The 19,590-nt window shown below is 44.7% G+C and overlaps 2 protein-coding genes across 2 annotated transcripts in view; one reads left to right on the plus strand and one right to left on the minus strand.

Moving 5' to 3' along the window:
* The window catches only part of smyd2b (SET and MYND domain containing 2b), an 8,324-nt gene extending 3,547 nt beyond the window's left edge, over nt 1-4,777 (plus strand). The window contains exons 5-12 of the mRNA XM_035617932.2: nt 105-229; nt 361-428; nt 1,275-1,377; nt 2,153-2,263; nt 2,360-2,480; nt 2,873-3,047; nt 3,622-3,730; nt 4,110-4,777. Of these exons, the coding sequence (XP_035473825.2) occupies nt 105-229; nt 361-428; nt 1,275-1,377; nt 2,153-2,263; nt 2,360-2,480; nt 2,873-3,047; nt 3,622-3,730; nt 4,110-4,190 (893 nt within the window). The 3' untranslated portion in view covers nt 4,191-4,777. The remainder of the gene's footprint in view (nt 1-104; nt 230-360; nt 429-1,274; nt 1,378-2,152; nt 2,264-2,359; nt 2,481-2,872; nt 3,048-3,621; nt 3,731-4,109) is intronic.
* Nucleotides 4,778-4,808: 31 nt separating this feature from the next.
* LOC118290335 (tyrosine-protein phosphatase non-receptor type 14-like) overlaps nt 4,809-19,590 on the minus strand; it is a 34,825-nt gene continuing 20,043 nt past the window's right edge. Inside the window, exons 4-20 of the mRNA XM_035617930.2 lie at nt 19,203-19,300; nt 17,953-18,020; nt 17,545-17,615; nt 17,351-17,438; nt 17,152-17,240; nt 16,905-16,992; nt 16,621-16,703; nt 16,316-16,376; nt 15,540-15,618; nt 13,806-14,272; nt 12,389-13,714; nt 10,926-11,066; nt 9,595-9,813; nt 8,338-8,466; nt 7,919-8,153; nt 7,440-7,603; nt 4,809-6,814 (exon numbers count right to left, since the gene is read on the minus strand). Coding sequence (XP_035473823.1) covers nt 6,686-6,814; nt 7,440-7,603; nt 7,919-8,153; nt 8,338-8,466; nt 9,595-9,813; nt 10,926-11,066; nt 12,389-13,714; nt 13,806-14,272; nt 15,540-15,618; nt 16,316-16,376; nt 16,621-16,703; nt 16,905-16,992; nt 17,152-17,240; nt 17,351-17,438; nt 17,545-17,615; nt 17,953-18,020; nt 19,203-19,300 — 3,535 coding nt within the window. The 3' untranslated portion in view covers nt 4,809-6,685. The remainder of the gene's footprint in view (nt 6,815-7,439; nt 7,604-7,918; nt 8,154-8,337; nt 8,467-9,594; nt 9,814-10,925; nt 11,067-12,388; nt 13,715-13,805; nt 14,273-15,539; nt 15,619-16,315; nt 16,377-16,620; nt 16,704-16,904; nt 16,993-17,151; nt 17,241-17,350; nt 17,439-17,544; nt 17,616-17,952; nt 18,021-19,202; nt 19,301-19,590) is intronic.

Consider the following 19,590-nt stretch of genomic DNA (forward strand, 5'->3'; position numbering starts at 1 on the left):
GTGTGAAGATAAGATTTCCTACAAAGTCTGGGTGAATTCAAGTTGAAAAATGACATCAAACTAATACAATCAGTTCCAAATGTTTGCCCCTCTTTCTGTAACAGACATCGAGGATGTGGATAACGAGAAACGAGAGATGAACGAAGCAGACGTTGCCAGACTCCATCGTTTTTACTCCAAACACTTGGACTTTCCCGACCACAAAGACCTGCTCACGCTTTTCTCCCAGGTACCATGTCCCTATCCTCAAAACACAGAAGGCAATATCTATGATTCACTGTAAAACAGGCAAAGGAGGATTTTTTTTTTTTTACATACAAGCACCTTTTCTTCCTCTGCTCTGTGTCCTTTGCTCAACAGGTCGCCTGTAATGGTTTCACCATAGAGGATGATGAACTATCCCACTTGGGTACTGCAGTCTACCCAGAGTAAGGAGGAAAACTCGCATGCATTCATACGATTCCATTTTCATTTAGTCCTGTTTCAAAAACACATGTATGTAGGCTAAGTATGTTCTCCCCTCCTTTTTCCTTACAAAGCTGTTCAGTGTTCTTGTTTTTCTTTAGTTGACCTCAGATTAATTTCATGGCTTTGTGAGATTGAGTAGCTCAATGTATCTGCATCAGGACAGGGGAGCTCTTGAAGAAGTTGCACTGCTCAGAGGTCTTGTTATAACATCATGCCCTGTAAACACTCCACCACTTTCAGAGCAGAGGAAGTTTACAAATGGCACCTTTCATATTGCAGATGCCATCAACATCCTTAATACAATGTGTCTTCGACCGTACGCCTGTCATACGGACATGTTGGGGAAATCTGTTCGTACATTAACCAGTGGTGTGACTTAAACGTCAGTATTAAAAAGCAACTTGAAGCAGTTACCAGCTATGCACAGAGGCCTGACGAGACAACGTTTCTTCTCCAGTTGGTGTTTTGGTGGTAAAGTCGGCTCCCTGCTGTGGCGGTGGGTGTTGAGTTTTAAAATTGGCTGTGTGAAGGTGAATTTGCCCTCTCAGCACCTTGTTGAGCTATTTGCAGCCTGCCACCCAGGTAATGGCAAGGTTGCTAACATATTTCAGGGACACTCAAGGCCTCTCTGTAGGCACAGTTGTAGCATAACACTTAAAAAATAAAGTGGTTATGTCACTGTTTTATCATTGCTCGGAGAAATTTAAGTCTCAACGCTCCCACCTCATCCATTTTAAGGAAGGGAAAGTAGAGAGTGATATTTTTATTCTAATCTCGTTCTTTCTCTTCTCTGTCTCAACCCACAGTGTGGCACTGATTAACCACAGCTGCCTTCCCAGCGTCATTGTCACATTTAAGGGGACGTCAGCTGAGATTCGGGCCGTAAAGAACATGAAGCCTGGAGATGAAGTGAGCGAAGGGGACAGCTGGGGGTTGGGTCCTGTTTTTTGTTTTTGTTTTTTTCAAGCGCATGTGTGTATGTTCGGAGGAGGGCTGTGTTTCTTACAAGTCGGCTGAGTGTGTGAAATATTTGTTGATTATATTACAGTCTGTCTGTGAACTTGATTTGATTTGGTGCATCAGCTTCATCAGACCATTGCAAAAAGATCCATTAACTTACGTACAAGGAACAGTCAGTGTTTTATGTTAAATGACACAGTGTTTTCTACATCCTTTTCACTTTTCAGTTGACAGAATTAATGTCATTCTTTCAATCTGTTGTTGAATATAAAAATACAGCATAAAGACTAGAAAATGGGGGGAAACTCTGTCCCAAGGTAAAAACAGAATCTTCCTAAAAGCACTTTTAAAGGTTACTAATGAACACATTATATACTATAGATTATATTCATATACAACATAAATCCACAGTGTAAAAACGACACGCTGTGATTTTTATGAGGGTTTTATGGGGGCTATGTGCAGGACTATTTATTGGCCGGGAGAAGTGGCATCCTGGTGTCCACCATTGAATTTATTTTTTCTCTTCTAACTCATGCAGTGTATTTCCCCCAAATTTTGAAATATTCCTTAGAAAAAAGTTTCACATTTTAATTAGAAAACTATTGCAAACCATACCACATAAAAAGTTTGTTAAAGAGAAGAGGAAATTTGACAAGAACGTACAGTGAGCATTATTTGGTGTCTCATTTGCTGTGTCCTCATGTGTCATTTCAACTTTCAGGTGCTCATCAGCTACATAGACCTCCTTTATCCAACAGATGACCGCAACAACCGTCTGAGAGAGTCCTATTATTTCACCTGTGACTGCCAGGAATGTAAAAGCAAGTCCAGAGTAAGAAAAAAAAAAAAGCTGAATTAACAGAAACGCTGTTTATCCCACAAGTTGGGTCAGTTGACTCTCATGCTCTGGCTCTGTCCTCACCAACAGGATAAGACAAAGTTGAAAGTTCGTAAGCAGAGGGACCCCATTGAGCCGGAGATCATCAGCAACATGGTGCGCTATGCCAGGAAAGCCATCAGAGAGTTCCGAGCCTCCAAACACATAAAACATATCCTTTAAAGCCATTAAATAACACAGTCTCTTGTGTTGCACTATTTGTCTGCACTTATTCATTGTTTTATATCAAGAAACCTGCGAAAGTACAACAGAGATTACAAAATTGTATTACCTTTCATGTTTATCAAGCTTATTAACCAGAAATTAAACTTCACTTTCCCCTGCTTACAATTTACTATGTGCATTTTATCACTAGTTTTAAGTGATTGAGTGATTTTGGTAAATAATTGTCAGGTTTAAGTTGTAATTTACTCATTTAGTTCCTCATTGAAGACTTCCATCTTCAGCAGAGTAGTTTCCCAGACTCAACATGTGAATGTCTGACCAGTGGCTGTTTCAGTTCAAACCTCAGCTTGTGTTCATGTGGCCTTGACTCCGTTGCACCACCTAGTGAGTTGCTGGAGATGTGTGAACAGAGCCTGGAGGAGATGGGCGCCGTCTTCGACGACTCTAATGTCTACATGCTCCACATGATGTACCAGGCCATGGGGGTTTGTCTTTACATGGAAGATCCAGAAGGAGCGATCAGATATGGCGAGAAGATCCTCAAGCCTTACAAGTACTAAGAAACAGTGAAACCTCAAAAACACACCGTTTTGTTTTTATTACTTTCTAAAATTGGTTAATTATTTCACGTAACTTAATTTTGATGAACTTGTCTTTCTAATTTCCCACAGGACAGATCATTTTTAACAGGGAGGAGAGTTTGACGCAGAACTAATACTCACGATAACTCAGCCTTTTGCTGATTACATTTTATTTATTTTTGTATCTGTCTCTTACGAGTTCATCCGTTTCAAAGAAGTACAATAGTCACTGGAGTGCTGTTAAGTCATGTTCTGCCCACTTTCACTCACTCGAGTAGGATATTCTAGTACTCTTCACTCCCCTGGCAAAATGTTATACCCGCTTTTCAATATATAAAAAATGTTTTCACATTCTACGTTCACTTTGATTACAGTGAACAGTACAGGGAGAAGATGCAATTTCAGCAGAGGAAATAAGGACATTGGGTTCTCATGTGATATCTGTGCAATACGATTATTTGCAAACTTTTTTAACATCAAAAGTATTTTCGAGATCAATTATTCGGGTTTAAGGTAAATTAACTTGGTACGAAATGTCCCTTGCAGGCAGCTTTATCCTCCCTACTCCCTGAATGTGTCCTCCATGTACCTGAAGTTGGGCAGACTGTACATGGGGTGGGAGAAGCACTCGATGGGGATTAGCGCTCTCAAGAAGGTAATGACATTCTGACATTCTCTGATTATTATTATTATTTTTTTCTGACAAGACTCTCACACCATGTCCACTTACTACAGATAACGTTAATCTTCCCTTGGCAAAATCATGAATGATAAACATTAGGCCATGGGTATCATTTGAAATGTTAGTGATACTAGCGCAAGAAAAGTAAAGATATTTTTTGACAAGCAGCCATTTATGTACTTCAACTAAATATAATTTGGTCTGAAACAGGAAAGTGTGATCAATGAATTGAGAATACTTCCTGATACCCAGCTGGTAGCAGAGAAGTAGTGCAGTTAATACCCATCAAACCTCTAAATAATGTACATATTTCCATGTTATATGTTTTTAAAAGATTTATGTTTGCCCTCAGGCAATGGCCATTATGGAAGTCGCTCACGGAAAAGATCACTACTACGTGACTGAGTTGCGCAACGAGATGACACAAAAATGAAGAGGGACGAAAACATATGAGGGAACGTGGCTGATCTCTAAGGACTGCATAGGAGGAGCATTACAGAACTGTAGGCACTTTCTACGCTTTGGAACTGGAGCAAAGATGACAGTGTGTTCATGTTGTTATGGACTTGTTTTATTTATGGACTTTTGGAGGATTAATTTTTACGTCAGTGTTATATATGCAGCAATTTTAATTTGTGTGCAGAATACTTTTGTACCTTGTGGAGCCAGAGTGAAAAGCTGACTTTGTAAAAATAACTTTGTACTCACGTGTTGATCATAAGACATTTGAGAAGTTATTTTAACAGACTGTCAATGATTTCATATTTGTTTTGGCTCGCGCCTAACGCATCAGCTGGACCCTGTCATCCAACTGAGTCAAGATGTTTACATTTATGTGTAGGGGGTCAATGCAACAAAGCTCCCAGTCAGCTGCCTCACCACAAGGGGCCTATTAAAGCTCCACAACAGAGGGCTCAATGGAGAACTGTTTGCATTGCCATCTTCTGTCACAGCTGTGTGCTCATGAATGTCTTCAACAACACACACAGTGTACCGAGGTGAAAGAAAATTGTTTTACAATTCCTGAATTAATTATTTTGTGTCCACAGTCTTAAAGAAAATAAGGCTTTATTGCATAATAAGCAAGTATGACAGCTTCATACATGTCTGGGGAGAGAAAAACAAAAAGTCTTGATGCACTGAAAACACATATACAAAAAATATGTACACATACTTTGAAATGAGTTTTGCCAAAAAAAAAAACAAAAGAGAAAAGAGAATTGAGGGGAAAAATTAAATATTAACAAACAGTGGAATGCTTTGTGAGAAAAATACTGTCATAAAGAGAACTGAAGTGCAACAAAACACTTATCGAGAGAGAGCTTATACTTATCTGAGAATATATACATTGAAATATAAAAATGCATGCATAGTTTATTATGTTGCGGTATTTTTGGGGTACCAAGTCAAAAAACGAAAGAAAAAAAAACTATATAAAACATTTGTAGAAATCTTTTTTTCTCAGATGCCCATTATGTACAAAGTTATTTTGGACACAGTTGGCGTAGCATTACATTTCGGAAGAAAAGGTATGATGTAAGAAATTCTTCACTAAGTGATTTTATAAACAGGATTGAGACACAGTAATTTGCTGGGTTTGGATCAGATTAGTACACACTAAAGACGGTTGTGTCCTTAGAAAACATCAGCATTCTCCTACTGCCAAAACTTTACCTGAGCATTAGGTAAAGGATTTGAAATGTTTTAAGTTTGAAACACAAACTATAAAAATTTAATCTTTGGAGGTAAAAAAAAAACGGAATTTAGTTTTCAAATCCCAGGATCAGACGGGCAGGTTCTCATTTCATGTTTCAATAAGGCATAACAGTATCTTCTGTATACAAGGACACGGTTCCCTGTTGACCGCATATACACACACGGCGAAGTTACATTTATAAATTATCTCCAATTTAGAAATGCTTTAAGGTGAAAACAAATGTGGCAAGACATTAATCTGAAAGAAGCTGTGATTCAAGAAAACAAATAATTGTTGAAATGAACGTTGCGCGCGCGTGTGTGTTTGCATGTGAAAGTGGAATCTTAATAGAAATGTTTTAATTAAGGAAACCTCCGAAGGAAAACAGGAAGAACGCTTTTGGGAGTCAAAAGGAAGGATTTCCGCAAAAAACGTTAAAATTAGGACGAGGTCAAAAGATCCAACATGCTTGTCGATGCTCTATTCAATGGCAAAGGTGACATCAATGTTTGTAGAAATAAATAAAAAAAATGAGTTACAATGTTGAAGTAAATATTTGCTGTATTAATCAATACTCTGTTAAAAATAAAGGAACATTTTAGAACAGTGATTTAAAGGATAATTTTGTTTGGCAAACCGTTTCAGAGTATACTAAGAGTTAAGTAATAATACTGCTGCCACCTACTGTTCACGCAGCATCATGCCATTTCTGATCATGGCAAAAATAATGAAGGTGAAAAGTAGCTGGCCAGGCAATCTTTCCAAACTGTGACGGAGAATTGATTTCTCGAGAAAATCTCAAGAGCACACAGGCCACCTAGATGGACAAACACTGTCACGCCTGCAGGAGAGATAAGCCGCTTATTCACCTGACCTGCACGGAGAAACAGCACAAACATGCACGCTCCACGCAGAAAGAGCAGGTCCGAGAGTAAATCCCAGAGGACGAAAGAATGAAATGTGAACACACTGACCGGTGGGGATTGCCATCAGTTTGGATACGGGCCGACAAAAATCGTTTCCTCCCATGAGGTGAGTTTTTTCACAACTTCCAACTGCCACACAGGAAACTCAAGATGATACTGGAGTCGTGTCTCACTGCATCTGCTTCCAAACGGAGGCTCTCAGTCATATGAGCTGTATCAGTCCTCATGCTTACATTTAAGTACCGCCGTCGCCATCTGCTGCCATTCTGCCACACAACCTAAGGTCAAAGTTCAGGAGCCCCACACTCAGATGAGGCGGGAATTCTTGAGGAACTGGATGAGGACCTGGTAGACAAACTTGTACTGGGAGATGGTCTGCACCATCAGCATCCTCTGCTGCCTCAGCTCCGACAACATGGCGGGAACCTCCATTGGCTGAAGAGAAGCGAAGAAGAGACAAAAGGAAAGGGATTTTAAAAAAGACGAGAAATACAAAGAAAGAAAGACCACATGTATGTATATCAGCTAGAGGAGGGAGGGGGCTGTATGTGAGAATGCCAGCAAATGTTGCTCAGGACATTTTACAGAACTTTTCCTTTCAGCCCCCTGGTAAGATTTCCAGAGAATGGCCGAGTGAGCCCATTTGAGAATACTGCCGGAAAATCTCAAAAGATTGATAATACCTGGATTTACCTGGTTGGCTCATTCAGTAGAAAGTGTTTGAAGATGATCTCTTCTTTCAAACAACTCGGCTTTCGCAGATTTTTATGTATTAATCCATTGTATTCTGCTTTTAAATCGCATCCTATAAATTGAAGTCCTATTTATATGTTTTTCATTCAAGATACAGTGCGATATGACCAAAATCTCAACTCCTGATAGATGTAGTTTCATGTCAAGACAATAACATTTACACGTCATTGCTTGTCATGTAAACCTTTTCTCAACCATGTAAATTTGCTCCATGCAATGACTTAATACAACAATCAACTAGACCCCCGACTCGGACTCTTGATTTACCAACAATGAGTGTAGGACCCCCGCCCCACTGTCCACCCACCTCGTTGTGCTCCAGGCAGCTGATCATGAGCTCGGTGAGGATGACCACACCGGCGCGACCCACCCCGGCGCTACAGTGCACCACCACAGGAGGATTGAGGCTCTTTGAGGTGTCCAGCATGGAGTTAGTGTGTCTCCGTACAGATTGGATCTCCTCTAGGTAGGCTGCAGGGGAGAAGAAGAAGAAGAAGAAGAAGAAGAAGAAGAAGGCGACAAAGGTAAGATGTAGGCAATGTGTCTGAAGGGAGAGAAAGGAGACTTGTTAACTGTTGTGAACACTCTTTGTATAATAAAAACTGCAGAGCGTGTGTTGTCTTCAAAGGGAATGGGAATATCTTGTAATTTCTTGATTTAACTTTGATGAATTGGTGTTAAATTATGAAGGCAAAGTGATAGTTTCCTCACTCCCTTCTTATGTTTTTTTTTTTTTTTTAAATGAACACAAACTGATTATGGCAATAATGACACAGTCCCACTCACAGAGGAATCCCACGACGTACTCCGGACAGCCCTGCTCGGGCCAGTCGGTGTACTGCAGGTGCCAGACAGTCCTCTCCTGGCCAGACAGCAGGTGTTTGACCTTTAACCCCGTGGTGGCATAGCAGCCCGAGTCCGTGCGGAATTTGGTGGTCACCTTGAACTTGCCGTGAGTGGCCGAGTTGTGTTTGGAGCCCAGTTTAGGCCAGTAACGGTGACTCTTGGACCGGCCGCCCTCCTGGATGGAAGAGTGTGGAGGGTGAGTATTGATTGGTGATTGGATGAGAGAACACACACACACACACACACACTCTCTCTCTCTCTCTTTTTCTCTCATCAGATTTCACACAGACAGACGTTCGCCAGCTGTTGCCCGCTGAGAAATATTCACATCTGCGGGTGCCATGTGTGTGTGCGTGTACCTCTTCTGCAGTAACCATGGCGATAACGTTGACCCCTTGCTCCCAGACCATCTGCCAGAAGTCGGCACAGGTGTTGGCGAGCGGGCCCTGGGTGGCAATGTAGTGCCACTCCTCCCCTCTGATCATCACCTGGGAAAACACACACACACACACACACACACACACACACACACACACACAGACAATCAATTACTGCACAGTACAGTGACCGCAGTGCAAACAAAACTCAAATAAAAAAAATATTACATTTACCCCTCAATACTGTAATCCGCCACTGGAGGGCAGCATAAACACCTTATCTATGTCCACATCCAAGACCCATTTTTTTGCTCATTTATAAAACGATCGACTCCTCTCCTCTCACTTTCTTTCGTTTTCCCTCATTGATAATCATGAGGCCACACGCAGCACTGAAACACTTCCCATTTCTGAAACGCTGTGCGGTTACATCATGAGAATGTCCCGGCTGATTCCCCGGGGCAACCTCGTGACGGTAAACACAGTATTAGGAGACGGAATGGGGAATAAACAAGGTCTTTTGTTCTGCTGCAGCTACCTTAAATGACGGAAGGGGGGGGGGGGGGGGGGGGCGCTGTAAGAGGGTTACTCCGTGATAGGCAGCGATTCGGCGTGGTGATCGCACCCTGGGCTGCAAATACACGCGAAACGCAAACTCATCGCATACACACAAGCTTGTGCGCGCGCACTATTTGCAACTAAGCATGAATAGGGCGGCTGGTGAGAGCAGCTCAGGCTGACTTAAGAGGGTTTGGAGTTTGGACCACATTCTTTGGGAATTCCACAAGCTCTGTGAGCTTAAAGGCCCAAACAGCCTTCAATAGCTGCCTTTCATCCTCGCCTCCAAGCCTTTCCCCACTTAGAAATGACCACAACAAAGACCGGCAGAGAGCTGAATGTATCAAGTTTACACCCTTTGTTTCAATTAACGTTGCATGATCGCTGTGTGCGCCGTGCACATGAACTTCATTAACATCAAGCACTTTTTATGAAGCATATTCTACTTCTACATTTGACCTACATTTCCCCAGTATAAATCATTATTCTCCTGATTCTGATTTTACATTCTGGGCATACTTAGATATACTTGTACATTGTTTTCATGGTTCCCATCCCTCGTGAGGGCATCAAATCAGTTACATAACAGTCTGGATTACAAGAATCATTCCCAAATTCCTTCTTCTTCCCTTTTTTTTTTTTACACTTATTGTACATTTGACCCCTACTGTATTAGCACACCTTGATATGTGAGGCATTAATGTAGCCTGTGTTGTTCTCCTTGTTGGGCACAAGCTCGACCCGATTCTCCTCGTATGGAACGACGTCACGGAAGCGGTTGCGCTCGGTGTTTTCGGGCAGAGTTGCTGTGGTGAGGGCACAGTTTGCCCTCCTCTTGGGCACATGCTCGTACTCAGTGAAGACCCGCTCCTCTTCCAGCTTCAACTCCAAGGTCTTACACTGGAGAGAAAGAGATGGAGAGAGGGGAGGGGGGGGGGGTTAGTCATTGAATACCAAGCAACACATTATTCAGGGGTTTCTCTTTCAGTCCCCTAAGAGCTTTTATCCGTTTTACATTCCACCATACCCAAGTGACCATTCAGACCAGGAGAATCCAGAAATGTCCTCAAAATTATACGTCCACATTTTCGTAACTCACAGCTGAATACTGACTTTAACCACTGAAAGCTTTCTATGATGCATCAACACATCTGTTAAAGAGCAGAATGTCCAGCGGTGGTGTTCACCCCTGTGGGGCTATGTATTTGTTAGGCCAGTCATGTTTGAGGGAGCAGCGTCAGTGTGTGTCTCTCTCTTTCTCTGTGGCCTGCCTGCTCTCTCTCTCTCGGGTCACATTCTTGACATACCGACGGGCCCAGAGGCGATAAGCACCGCCATGCCACGCGTTCCACAGCCCCCTTAGGGCTCGCCCCCGTTAGCTTAGCAACAGTCGGGACAAAGGCTGGTTTTTCACGTCTCTGCACTCGAAAGGGGAAGCAAACAGGCAGAACTTGGGAAGGAAAATTCTTCAGATTAATTTGATTATCAGGGACCGTTTCTGAGTTTTGTCTCGACAACCATCAGTCAAACGTCTTTGTCGACAGGTGAGAAAGCCGCTGTTGAAAACAATGTCTTCCCATGACTTTGATCCTCTAATAATAAAAAAGACAAAATTAAAAAAAAATGTAAAATTCGGCCTTTGACAGTTCTTGAATTTTTCTTAATGAATGAAAGGATTACTAATCCAGAATAAGAAGAATCTGTAAAAAAAAAAATCCAGTGCGGTCTGATTTTGTCTGTTAACATTCTGTTTGAGCAGTCGTGAGTGAAAGGGAAGCTCTGAAAAGGTTTGCTTTGCGTCTGCAGGATCAAAAAAAAATCACAAGAATTTGAGAGAGACTAAGCCTGCAACAGAGGCTGCGAACAAAGTCATCTACCAATTATTAGCACATTCTGTCCAACTGAGAAAACAGGCAAAAAAAAAAAAAGGAAGGAAAACTGTGACATTCTTAACGCACATTTAAAGTCGTGAAATCTTTCCGACCAAAACAACTCGACACTCAGGCTCTTACCCGTTCGTCGGTGGCAGCCTTGGCGCCTTCCTCTGGGGGACTCTTGGGGACGGGCATCCGGGTCACGTAGAGGCCGTTGAGGGTGGCCATCATCAGCGGCCTCTTCATGGAGTCCACGGACATCTTCTGTCTCTCCAGCGTCTTCAAGAGAGAGGAAAATCCCGGTGTCATGGTTACAGGTACCGGCAGCATTTCCAGGACTGACTGACCTGCCATGGCCTGCGTGCGGCGTGTGTGTGTGCGGCGTGTGTGTGTGTGTGTGTGTGTGTGTGTAAGTGGGCGGGGAGAGTTGGACGTGCATGTGTCCAGGGCCAACTGGGACGTACCAATCCCCTTGTGTTCTGTCGAAAGGTGTGAACTAACAATCTCTGCATACAAAGCCTCTTTGGCCTTGACTTGTACCTTCTTATCCATCTTATCATCTCCTTCAATTTCTCCTTTCATCCTTGCTCTGTCGCATACATTTCTTTCATTCTTTCGACCCTTGGTTTGTTCCCACCTACCTCTTCAGCCTCCTTATCGTTTACGAGAACCAACGGTGTCCCTCTGTCACCCCGACTCTGTCTCTGTCTACCAAACTCTGACCCACATTGCACAGTCCCCTCCGTGCACCAGGGATTACCTCTCCTAATCTCTGATGCTATTAAACCTCCAGGACAGCTCCACCCTTCCCCTCTCCACCTACTTCCTTCCCTGTGCGACAGTCAAAGCAACAGCTCGGGTGTCACTAGGGGATGCCCCCTCTATATACGAGATAAACCACTTGGGAGGAATGAGAAGTATCGGCTTTGGAGTTTTGGGTAGAAGTAACGCAAAAATGTTTTTGGTAACTGCAGAAGCTCAAACCGCACCATAAACAGCCACACCTGGTCAGGTTTTCAACTGGGCTCCGTTCGTCGCAAACAGGAATGAAGCGATTACATGATTTAGCTTATACCTGGAGTGTGGCGCTGTGTCAAATGTTTGCCCCTTGACAACAAAGAGCCAACCATCACAAGCACACCGAACCCGAAGAATAATCCGAGGGATTTATAGGGGTTTAGCTGCATGGGGAGACTCAGAGCCTAGTGCTCCCCTCTCAGGTGCTGAACCCCCGGATTACTGCTAATCAGGAGCCATGAAATTACCAAGCAAACAACAGACTGTAACATTTTAAAAGTGGACTGGTTTGGTGGGTACATTTGTACAGTAACAAGGATGGTGTTCTGCTTTTTTCTGCTGAATTATATCTGCGAATATCTGCTTTGATCATGATTTGACATCGTGTTTGAAGCTTGGGTAAATGCTGTTATCTAAAATGACATGGTCGGGCCTGTTCCTGACACAACATCATCATCTTTTCTATCTGAAATCATAGAACAGCAGATAATCTTCACATTAAAAAAGTTGGCACTGGCATATATCAAAGTATGAATTAAAGGGTGTCAGGATGTTTGGGTGAATTACCGCATGATTTTTCTTACCCTTTGAGCGATTTCCCTCTCCACTATGCTGTCCTCCAGGGAGAACATCTCGGACACCGGCCTCTCTTTCACTGGCTCCTTCCTGACCCTCTCCTTCACACTGGTCAGGTCCGGTTCGGAGATGGATGGACCTAAAACTGCTCCATTCACCCCACCCTGATCCCCTCGGGTCAGTGTCCCGCCTGCACCTGCACCGCAACCTCCTCCAGGCCCGCCACCACCCTGGCTCGGCCCAGTTTTGAGCGCTCTGCCCTGGGCTTGGTTTGGGTCCATCTGCCCCTGGTTGCTCTGTGGTCCCTGATTGTGGTTGTGTTGGTGAGTGTGGTTGTGATTGTGGCCGTGGTTGCGGATCTGAGCATTACTAGGAGGTCTAGGAGGACCCGGATACTCTGGAGGGGGTTTGTTGGGCAGCTTGGCCAGAGCAGCCTGGAGCTGAGCGCTGATGCTGATGTCCTCGTTGAAACCTGGGATTTGAACATCCAGCTCTGGTCTCTCCTCTTCCTCCTCCTCCTCTTCTTCACTCTCACTACTGTGTATGAGCATGGTGGCATTGGAAAGAGTTTTTTGATGCTGGTAAGCCACTGCTGGAGGTGGAGTTACAGAGGCCTCGGGTGCTTTCTGGGCAGGCATCTGCTTGGGCAACTCCTTTGTCTGCTGAAGTGGAGGCTGGGGCTGCGGTTGTGACTGAGGGGTTTGGGGCTGGGGCTGAGGAATGGATTGAGGCTGAGGCTGAGGCGGCATCACATGTTCTCTGAGAGTATTCCTCCGATGAAGCGGAGCATTCATGCCTTTCATCACCATGCCCTCCATCCCTCCGCCTCCGCCTCTCATGCTGCTGATCACCTCCATACTGTGCCTCTTGCCCAGAGTGGAGCGGTGCTTAGCAGCTGCAGTTAATGGTTCGCTGACCTCCTGCAGGGACTGGTGCACAACGGCTGAGCTGTCCGGCTGAAAGGTCTTGACCGACAGCTGCACCATGCGGGTAACCAGCTCCGGACTGCTGCCCCCGATGCAGCGGTGGCGGTGGCTGGCCAGGTCCGGTGTACTGGTGGCCGGGCGGAAGGAGCTGGAGGGGTAAGGTGGAGGAGGCCGCGACATGTGATTCCTCAGCATGTTGGCTGTGGCTGCATAGCTTCCCGCACTGGTCCCCTGTTGTTTAGTATTTGCCAACTCAGGTGTGCTGACAGTGTGAGAGATGGAGCTTCCTACACCTCCACCTCCGCCGCTGCCTCCGCCGCCATTGACAAAGGGTGAGTGACAGGGGCCCTGGCTGCTGGCTGGTCCTCCCTGATGAGGGCCATGCGAAACCGGCTTACTGTAGCTGATCTGCAATGTGGACAGACACAAAATAGCTGTGAAAACAAGCAAAAAAACGATCAAATCAAACAGCAGCAGAATCTATTCAACCCAACTCTACCTGTGGCGTGTAAGGTCCGGGGCTGGGCCCCAGGCCATGATAGGGGCCCCTCTCCCTCATCTCTGGCTGGCTATACACCAGAGCTTCAGGCTGGCGGTAGGCACATGCATTACTGATGTTCAGACTGCGCAGCGATTGGCTGTGGAGATCATGGTGAGCAGGGAGCATGCGCCGCTTCTGCCTCATGACAGCATCGTACTCGGGCGTGGGACGGTAGGATGGAGCAATGATGGCGCTGTGGCGGTGGCTGGGGATGTAGTCGGGCCGCATGAGCTCACTGCTGGGGATGCTGAGGTTGGAGGAGATAGGCGAGGGCGGGACAAAGGTCTGGGAATGATTGAGGGAGCTCAGGCTGGGGCTGCTGTACATGCTTCCATTGGGCACGGTACCATTTCGGAAAGGAAAGTCCAGGCAGCGGTCCAGACTGGTCTCTGACTTGTAGTAGGGGTCGTCATGGAAAATGCTGTCTAAAATGCAAAAGAGTAGGGAAGAATGAATGAATAAGAAGTGTAATAAACAATAAGTTATACTGCTTTTCAAGTTGTTCAACTGTGAATGCACTAAATCTACTTAATGAAACAAAGTATACAAACAAATATTTTAAAATGTTCTTGTTTGTTTGTTTTTGTGTTTCCATGTTCTACGTCATTTTAAGGGTTAGTTACTATTCCCACAGTTGGTACAGTCAACAGTTGATGAAATGAACAAAAAACTCAAAGGAAAAGTACATACATAAAAAAAAAGTACGTTTCCAGTCTAGACTTATTAGAGCCGATGAAGAGTGAGATTTCACACATTTTCTTCCAGAAAAAAAACAATAAACATGGACCACAATTTTGTACAATCCCCATTTTGAAGTTGGTTCTTGTGTCCAGTGCTTCCTTAGCTGTTATAAAGCCACAAGCAATGAACACTCTTTTTGGCACCCTCAGTGTTACTGGTGTGGCAAAAATTATCACTGTTGGTTTCTGGCTGCACAAGCAGCACCAACCGACTTGGAAAAACTTTGAACACTTCCTACCAACAGAAATATTTTCATCCCACCATAATGAGGGAGACAGTGGTATGCATGTTATTGCTCTTTATTTGACAATAGAGCATTCTCTCATCTCGTGTGAAACTGTCTCAAGCCGACAAGCCGGCAGACACACATAATCTCTGTCCACACAGATAGTGTGTGTGTGTGTGTGTGTGTGTGTGTGTGTGATGCCTGAGGTCACACTCCAGAATGATCTCACACCCTCGCATAGTAGCACGCCCAGAATGTTTTTTCCACATGCTCTGTTTTACTGTCGAGCACGACTGAAGATCCTCGGATTATAAAGCAGACTGGAGTGTGTGAACAAGTTAATGAAAGAGTGAAGCACAAATGAGGTCACCGCTCGGCACCCCTAACGTTGGGCTCTAATTGGCTGGGAGATTATTTAAAATAAGAACGGGTTGTGAGTCACACGCCGGACGGGAAAGGCACAATTAGCTCCATTGAAATGCTTCAGTTTTTATGAGGGAGGCGAAAAAAATAAAAAATCATAAATCACTCTGTGGTTAAAGCAGTGAGCTGGAGGGGCTGAAGCTTACTCTAAACATGTTTGTTATTGTGTGTTATTGTGTGTGTTTGTGTGTGTGTGTGTGTGTGTGTGTGTGTGTGTGTCTGTGTGTCTGTGCGTGCGTGTGTCTGTGCGTGCGTGTGTCTGTGCGTGCGTGTGTGTGTATGTGTGTGTTGCTTTAACATACCTTGAGAGCTCTGTGTGTCCTGATAATGCTCTCCATACTGGGAGTGCATTGACTGGAAGTTACAGGACTGGGGACGCGACTGGATGAAGAAACACATTTCATGCAACACAGTTAAGAAGAGGTAATGAGTTGTTATGCGTGCCATCATTATCTGCAAATATTAAAACAGAATCTAAATAAACTTTTAAATGTCACTAACGTTCTTCGGTTAAATAATTTGTAATATATTCAATTTTCCTTGCATTTCAAAGTAAAGGCAACGCTTCACTTAAGTCTCCGTTTGACCTCATCTACACAACAGGTGATAATGACCGACTCTGAGGCCGCCGACTCGTAAACCAGCAGTGCCTGCGGTTCCCCAAACGGACATCTGAGCACTATTGTGCCACATTTAGCTGAGCCATTGTCTGGCCAGCAGGGAGGGAGACGCGCAAATCACTGCCTTCATTGTCGCACCGGAAATGAGCCCAAGCAACACCCTTGCAAAACTTTCCAACAACACCCACCACACCAGCAGACCATGTTAAAACCGAGGCTCTGTGGCACAATTAAGAGCTGCCCTGAGTGGGAGAACAGGGTCACATGTGAAACCACAGACTGTTTCTGTCTTCCCCCTGAAATTCTCCCTCTGTCTCCTGGCTGCTGGTCTGGTTTGTACAGGCCAGAGAGAATATTTAGGATAAACAGTACAGGACTGTGTCAAAACACTGGGCAAAAACTAGTCACTAAATCAAAAACTAAACCATATCCAAAAGAGAAAATGCTTCTGATGGTACCGGAGAGAGGCGGTGGGTCCAGGTGGGTCTCCTCCTGATCGGTGCTGGTGAGTGGGTCGGCCTGAAGAGAAAAGAGATGCATCAGGTGACGAAACAGAGGATTGTTCAGACACAACCAAGGCGATGATTCACAAACTGAAGCACTTTGAACTTTGTTTCGTTATACAATTTGCTTTTGTATTACAGTTTGTCAATAACCCTCAAGAGGTTGTTGAATCCGTCTGGAAATTGAAATGTCAGATAAGACTGGATTTGAATGTTTTAATGGCCTTCAGCCGGCCTCTCTGTGTGGCCTCCAGACTCACTCTGCACAGATCTTGTTCTGTTTGTAGAATTTGTGTCTGGCCGTGAAAAGACGAGCGATGTACTTGGCCATTTCCATATCCTCCTGCAGATGCAAACACAGAAAGAAAAAACATTGATATGTTAGATTAACACATTGTGGGAATGTGTGAGGGGTTTTTTTTCTTCGGTTGCACTTCCCACTGGAAACCTTGTACAAAGTGTGTGTGTGTGTGTGTGTGTGTGTGTGTGTGTGTGTGTGTGTGTGTGTGTATCCGCTGCGGCCACCTTCAGACACAACACTCACCATGTGAAAGATGATGGTGTCGTCTTTGCTTGTTATCTCCACTGTGATGGCTGACTTGTTGTGCGCTACGGTACCAATGTCCTTCCACCTGTCACACACACACGCGCGCAAACACACAGACACACGCGCGAGGCGAACAAGGATTTAATTTTCCCTCACAAAATATGATATTTTCTTGTCATTATAACAAATGGGGTCAGAATTCATACAGGCTATAAAAACTGATGAATACAGAGGGGTGCCTTACTTGTGGAGCATGATGGATCTGCCGTTTCTGTGTTTGACAAACACCCCAATGAAAGACACGCCGATGAAAATATCGTTGGTGTAGTTGTCCTGTGGGAGAAGGGTAAGTTCAAAAAGGAAGTCCCACGATGAAAGAAATTGGCCAATGTGTGTGTGTGTGTGTGGGTGTAGGAAGTGGGGGTGATGTGTCATTCATCTACCTTAGCAGCAAAGCTCTCCTGGCCAAAACTGTCCAGTTTCTCCACCTCCTTGATGTACAGCAGCTCTGCTTGGGCGGCCTGCATTCGACTGGAAAGCACAAACAGACACAGGCACCAGGAGTGTCACCCTTTCTGATTCTTTTATCACATGTGGACGCACACGTGCGAACGGGACACAACAATGCTGACAGTACCAGTGACTCTTGTGCTCCTCAGCAACTTTCTGGGTCCACTCCTCCAGCACCTCGTCTCCATTGGGCCAGTTCTGACGGAAAAGAGAAGGCGGCAGCGAACGAGACAGACATGGAGGAGGAGAATAGGAAGACAACGGGAAGAGAAGCAACGTGAGGACGGAGAAAGAGAAAGAGAGACCTAAATTAAAACACGCCATAGCTTATTCTATTTCCCAAATGCTTTGTCAAACATATTGCAGGTAACCACCGGATCTTTATCTCAGTCCGAACTCTCACACAGGTTTTAGCTCAGGGAGGAGGCACACACAGGTGACACAAGAATGTGTGTCTTCAGGCAACACACACACACACACACACACACACACACGGAAAAAATCCTATTTGAACAGTGCAGGTTTAAGGACTCACCACTGGGAAGAGCACGTACTCCCTGAGGAAGTCCTGAGACATGAACTGAGTGAAGTCGCCAAAGTCAGCTAAAAGAAAAGAAAGATCACACAAACCTTTATAATCTTTTAAACCAACAACAATACAAACCAATTTTCATGGGTACGAAGGTAAAAGTATCAAATGGTGTGGTATGAACTGAACATGTAAAAAAAAGAAAAGAAAACCTTTTTGTTCGCCATCCTAAAGGGTTCATCTAATCCTTCCGAATACAGTTTGTCTACCAAAGATGCTAACACAAGAAGATGCATTAACATGTCAACTTTCTAACAGCAAGGAAAAAAACTCAAATTTTCTTTTCTCCATAAAGAAGTCGCTTGTATTCTAAAAACAGGTCATGAACAAAATGTTTGCCTTGTTCTAACACAACGTGATATCAAGATTTTTGTTGCTTTATTGCTACATTTTTTTTGTACATGCAGCTGAAGGAATATTTAAAAGATGTTGGATTGTTTTCTCACGTCTATGTGGGGGAAAAAAACGGACTTGTTAGCGCAATTGGCGGACACGTGGCTCAACGGGCAAACCAATCCATCCCGGATTTGTTCCTCATTCTTTGTCTTGCTCTGTTGTGTACTGGCTGCAAATGCAGCAGCATCCCCATTAGCCCCTCCAGATAAGGAGCCTGTAAGTGCATCCTAAGTACTGTTCTGCTGTTTGTCGGACATGAGGAGGATCCTCGCCTCCCGACAGATAAGAGTCTTCCTGATGCTACCGGGGTCCTAACCTTGGAGCTGGTGATAAGTTAACTGACTGTTTACATTCCGCCCTGAGATGCAGACAGCACCCAGGAACAAGACCGAGAAGATGGAGGGAGGGCCCGTGCGTGCGTGTGTGTGTGTGTGTGTGTCAGGTGCATGCGTGTGTGTGTGTGCGTGCGCGTGTGTGTGTGTGTGTGTGTGTGCGTGTGTGTGTGTGTGCGCGCATGTGTGCGTGTTTGTGTGTGTTTAGGACTGATACCATAGGAACTCAAGTGGACTGGGCTCTCCCAGTGGTATGCAGCCATATTAGGTAGTGGAGTCAAGATGACCTGAGAAAGTGTGGGTTTGTGCTCACTCCTTCTCTCTTGTTCCGTCTGTCTCCCTCTGGTAGATTATCCACATGAGATGTTTGTTCATGCGTGTGTGTGTGTGTGTGTGTGTGTGTGTGTGTGTGTGTGTGTGTGTGTGTGTGTGTGTGTGTGTGTGTGTGTGGGCGTGTGTGTGCGTTACCTTGTACTGCTAGGCCTGCTAGTCGGATCCCCTGCTCTACTGTGCAGTGGAGACGTCCATCCAAGACCACTTTCTTCACCTGTAGGTAATACTGGTACCTAGAAAGAAAGCAGGAAAGAAAGACAAAAGACAGTATTATTCAGACGAGATGCCGGAGAGTCCCACTTGTGTATGACAAGTGTTGTTGACAATTTGCACAGACATTTGTGGTCCCTTAGAGGGTGAATCCTAAGCTGCTCTCAGACGTGCACTGAAGTCCGGACATTTCCTGACAGTCCCTTAGTAAAAATGTATGGAAAATGTCAGCGCGAGCCCATGTGAGACTACAGCAGGAAAGTCTCAGGAAGCGTCACCAGGAGCGAGTGGGCGCTCTGCCCCTCGCCTGGAG

This window comes from Scophthalmus maximus, chromosome 18 (assembly GCF_022379125.1).
Source record: "Scophthalmus maximus strain ysfricsl-2021 chromosome 18, ASM2237912v1, whole genome shotgun sequence".
In the NCBI taxonomy this organism is placed as follows: domain Eukaryota; kingdom Metazoa; phylum Chordata; class Actinopteri; order Pleuronectiformes; family Scophthalmidae; genus Scophthalmus; species Scophthalmus maximus.